Raw genomic sequence first — 4,862 nt, 5'->3', positions numbered from 1 at the left:
TGGAACTTTTGACTGAAAAACAAGCCTTCTACGGGAAGTTCCATCGGGTGAAGGGCTTTCTGTTGGAGAAGCAAGATGGGGCGGACGGCCATAGGCCGGCTGCAAATAGTACAATGGCGAATGCAAGTTTTACAAATTCGCAAGTGAGGCTTCCCAAAATTGATCTACCGGCGTTCGATGGTGATAAAACAAAATGGATGAGCTTCAAGGACCGCTTCACTGCAATGGTTCACGATGCAGAGTTGTCGGACATAATGAAGCTGCAATATTTGTTGGCTTCGCTAAAAGGAGATGCTGCCAGGTTATTCGACCACGTAAAGCTTGTAGAAGGAAACTAAAACAGTACGTGGCAAGCTTTGTTGGATCGGTTTGATGATGCGAAGATGCTGAAACGGGACTACTTCAAGGCGTTGGTGGATCTGCAACCGATGGCTGCCGCAACGGCGGAGGAATTGACTCGTATCGTCAACGAATCGAAGCGCTTAGTGCTTGGGATGGACAGATTGCAGGAGCCTGTATCTTCCTGGGATACCCCATTATCAAGTCTGGTAAGATACAAGTTCGACGAGCAAACACTAATGGCTTTCGAACTTATTGCAGCCGAGCAGAAGACGGATACCTTTAAGGCATTGATGGAGTTTTGTGAGCGGCGCCTCAAGATTTTGACAAACTCGGTCGTCCACACGCAAAACAGGATCGATACGAAGCCGGCAACCAGGGGAACAAATCATGATCATCAAATTACTCGAAAGCCTACACAAAGACCGTATCCAGCTTCAATGTCCTGTGCAGCTCAGACAGGCAACATGCTCAGAGGGTGTGTGTTGTGTAAGGCCGATCATCATATCGCAAGATGCGAGAGATTTGCAAAGATGTCGTTGTCAGAGCGCCAACAGATTGCGAAGGTTGAGTCTTTGTGCTTCAACTGCTTAGGAAAGGAGCATCAAGCAAGATTCTGTAAGGCCCAGTCAAGATGCGGAAACTGTCAGAAACGACATCACACCTTAGTATGCAACAAAACCAATCCGATTACCCCGAGAACAGAGAGCAGCATAAGCGCCATCACGTACATACCAGCTCCAGTTGATTCGCAGCCTTCACAAGAGAAAATGATTTGGTTGTCAACGGCTCAGGTGTTGATTTGCAATGATGAAGGTAGAGAATTTCCAGCTAGAGCGTTGCTAGACCAGGGGTCGCAATCCAACTTCATGAGCGAACGGTTGGTACAGCAGTTGAAGCTGAAGAAAAGGCGACTAAATAAACCTTTGTCCGGCATCGGAGCAGTTTCGCTAAAGGCAGAGACGATGGTGGTAGCTACCATGAAATCACGAGCGTCAACCTTTGTGTCTCGAGTGAATTGGTTGGTGCTGCGAAACATAACAGCCAACTTTCCAGCGCAAACTCGGAATACGGAGTCCTGGAACATTCCCCAAGCACTGATATTGGCAGATCCAGCATTCTTCCGGAGTGAGCGGATAGACCTTCTGATTGGTGCAGAGTTATTTGGCGAGTTGCTCCAACAAGGTCAATTAAAGTTAGCACCTCACTTGCCAAAGCTCCTGGAGTCCAGCCTTGGTTGGATTGTATGCGGCAGGGAAGAACGAGTCTCTGAAGATGCAGCTGAGGTCGTCTGTTCCTGTTTGGCTGACAACGATCTTGGGGCAATATTTGAGAAGCTGGCTAGCCTGGAAGCGATACCGGAAGAACGTGTACGGTCCGAGCAAGATGAGGAATGTGAAAACCTTTATCTAAACACAACGAGGCGCACCGAGTCGGGAAGGTATGTCGTTAACTTGCCCAAGGTAGCCAACTTCGAAGAAAGGCTGAGAGACTCACTTCAACCAGCATTGAAAAGGTTAGCGGCCATTGAAAGGCGTATGATCAAGGAGCCGAACCTGGGTGCCGCGTACAAGGAATTTATGTCCGAATACATCAGACTAGGGCATATGACAAAGGTGTCAACTTATGTAGAAGATAAGATGGCAGAGGGCACGCCACGGTTTTACCTACCGCACCATGCAGTTTGGAAGACTGATGGATTGACGAAAAAGTGTCGAGTGGTGTTCGATGCATCATGCCGTTGTGGTACCGGGCTAAGCTTAAACGACATTTTGTTGACTGGACCGCGATTACAAGATGACATAGAAGTCATTCTTCTCAGATTCAGGATGAGGCCTGTGGCCTTTGTGGCTGATGTAGAAAAAATGTATCGGCAGGTCTTGGTGGCGGAAGAAGATAAAAATCTACAACGAATATTATGGAGAGAAACCGCCAATGATCCAGTTGGGGTCTACGTTCTGAATACGGTAACGTATGGGACCGCGTGTGCACCCTTCCTAGCAATCAGGACATTATTTAAGATTTTCGAAGATGAAGGGCATCAGTTTCCCATGGCGTCACGCTGCGCAAATGATTTCTATGTTGACGACATCTTGTCCGGCGCAGCGACCATAGAGGAAGCGGGAAACATGGTAAAGGAGCTCAGTGAGTTGCTCAGCATGGTAGGGTTTGGCCTCCGCAAGTGGGCTTCCAATGAGCCAGAAGCACTTGCAGCAATCACACCAGAGCACATCGCGAAGGCAGGAAATTATGAGTTTGGGACGGAGCCTACAGGTACGGTGTCCACATTGGGCTTGTCGTGGAACACATCGTCGGACGTCTTGAGTGTTCAAGTTAGGCTACCGCCACAGATCGAAACCCTACGCACGAAACGGCAGGTATCGGGATGCCTCGCGAAAGTATATGATCCATTAGGATTCCTCGATCCTGTTAAGATGAAGGCAAAGCTGATTTTGCAACGTATAGTAACTTTGAAGGATGCCAAGGGAAAACGCTGGGACTGGGACGATGTGTTACCAGAAGGCTTGTTTGCAGAATGGATGGCGTTCTTTCCCCAACTTACGGCACTATCAAAGATAGAAGTTCCAAGACCAGTGGTAACGGATAGCAGTATGGAAAAACAAGTGCATATATTCTGCGACGCATCGGAAAGGGGGTATGGAGCTTGTTGTTACATCCGTGGTCAGAAAGTTGGCGAAAAGGCGACAGTGAACTTCTTTATATCGAAATCGAAGTTGGTATCGTTGAAGCAAAAGATAACGATCGCTAGATTGGAGTTATGTGCAGCGCTCTTGGGCAGCAACTTATATCGGTTAGTGAAGAAGGTCCTGCCGGAAGGAGCACCTGCCTTTTTATGGACGGATTCCATGACTGTGTGGCATTGGGTGAATTCTCCTCATGGAAATTGGAAGACATTCGTAGCGAATCGCACATCAAAGATCCAGCGGAACGCGGAAGGAGCTCAATGGAGGCACGTACCGGGAGTCGAGAACCCGGCGGATCTAGTGTCTAGAGGTGTGGATCCGGAGGCTCTTATCGACACCAAGCAATGGTGGTCGGGGCCAACATGGCTCTCCTTGGAAGAAGAATCGTGGCCAGCATTGCCAAACAAGGCCAAGGCATTGGAACCTACAGGCGAAGAACGAGCAACAGCGGTACTAGTCTCTTCGCTCGACGAAGAGAACTTTAGTGACCGACTCTACTCCCTGTGCTCCACATACACGAAGCTGCGCAGAGTGGTGGGATATTGTCAGCGATATCTCCATGCTCTAAGGTCGCAGGCAAAACCAATGTCAGAGGAAATGGCACCTTTGACCACTGAGGATTTAAGGAAGGCGGAGTCAACGCTTTGCCGCTTGGCACAGAGGGAGCAGTTGACGGCAGAGCTGGACACGTTGAAGAAAGGAAGGAGTTTGCCTAGTGCTTCGGGCTTGAGGTTTTGCGATCCATTTCTGGGCGAAGACGGATTGATTCGAGTCAAGGGACGGCTTCAGAACGCGCATATGAGTGAGGCAGCAAAGCATCCCAAAATAATTCCCAAAGGACATCCGTTGGCGAGGTTGTTGGCGTTACATTACCATGTCAACTTGCTTCATGCTGGGCCACAGTTGATGTTGACCTCATTACGACAACGATTTTGGATCATGGGAGTGAGGTCAGTGGTTCGGCAAGTGCAGCGGCAGTGTGTCAGCTGCTTCAAGAATAAGCCGAAGCTGGTGGTGCAACCAATGGGAGAGTTACCTGCAGCAAGAGTAGCGGAAGCGAGACCGTTTGCCATATCGGGTGTGGATTACAGTGTACATCAAGGGCGGTCATAGGAAGGCAGCACCCACAAAGGCATACATCGCAGTGTTTGTGTGCTTCGTTACGCGGGCAGTGCATCTGGAGTTGGTCCTCTCTGTCCACGGCAGCCTTCATAGCGGCACTCCGAAGATTCGTGTCGAAGCGAGGATTAGTGGCTGAACTGCACTCCGACAATGGCACCAACTTCAAGGGAGCCGCCAACGAACTGCGTAAACTCTATGATCTGCTTAGTTCCTCTCAATTTCAGGCAGAGGTAACAACTTGGAGCAGCGAACGAGGTTTGAAATGGAGTTTCATTCCGCCCGGAGCTCCCCACTTCGGAGGACTTTGGGAGGCAGCGGTTAAGTCAATGAAGCGTCACCTACATCGTGTATTGGGAGACGCAGCAGCCACGTATGAAGATATGGTCACGCTGTTGGCGCAGGTAGAAGGTTTATTTACGCAGGTAGAAGGTTGGCGCAGGTAGAAGGGCTTTATCACGGGTTCAAATATGCAGCAGGTCCCGGATATTGATCTGCGGGATATTCCGGAAGGCAGGTTGAATCATTGGCGGGTGATTCAACAGCGATTTCAGCACTTTTGGGCTCGATGGCGATCCGAGTATCTGCACCAGCTGCACGTTAGGAATAAGTGGAGTATGCCTGCGACGGCTATAGAACCTGGAATAATGGTTATCATTCGTGATGATAATATGCCACCAAACAAATGGCCATTGGCAC

At 49.4% G+C, this 4,862-nt stretch overlaps 1 protein-coding gene across 1 annotated transcript; it reads left to right on the top strand.

Annotated features, from left to right (window-relative positions):
• Window positions 1-383: 383 nt before the first annotated feature.
• Window positions 384-4,396, top strand: LOC131271273 (uncharacterized; the record flags this gene model as incomplete). The annotated part of the gene is made up of 2 exons (XM_058272683.1): window positions 384-3,750; window positions 4,251-4,396. Coding segments are annotated over exons 1-2 (3,513 nt in total), but the record flags the coding sequence as incomplete, so codon positions are not given.
• Between the last annotated feature and the right edge of the window lie 466 nt (window positions 4,397-4,862).

The sequence above is a fragment of the Anopheles coustani genome, unplaced genomic scaffold (assembly GCF_943734705.1).
Source record: "Anopheles coustani unplaced genomic scaffold, idAnoCousDA_361_x.2 scaffold_306_ctg1, whole genome shotgun sequence".
Classification (NCBI taxonomy): domain Eukaryota; kingdom Metazoa; phylum Arthropoda; class Insecta; order Diptera; family Culicidae; genus Anopheles; species Anopheles coustani.
The sequence above is the reverse complement of the archived record's forward strand: the minus strand, read 5'-3'. Positions and strand labels throughout refer to the sequence as shown.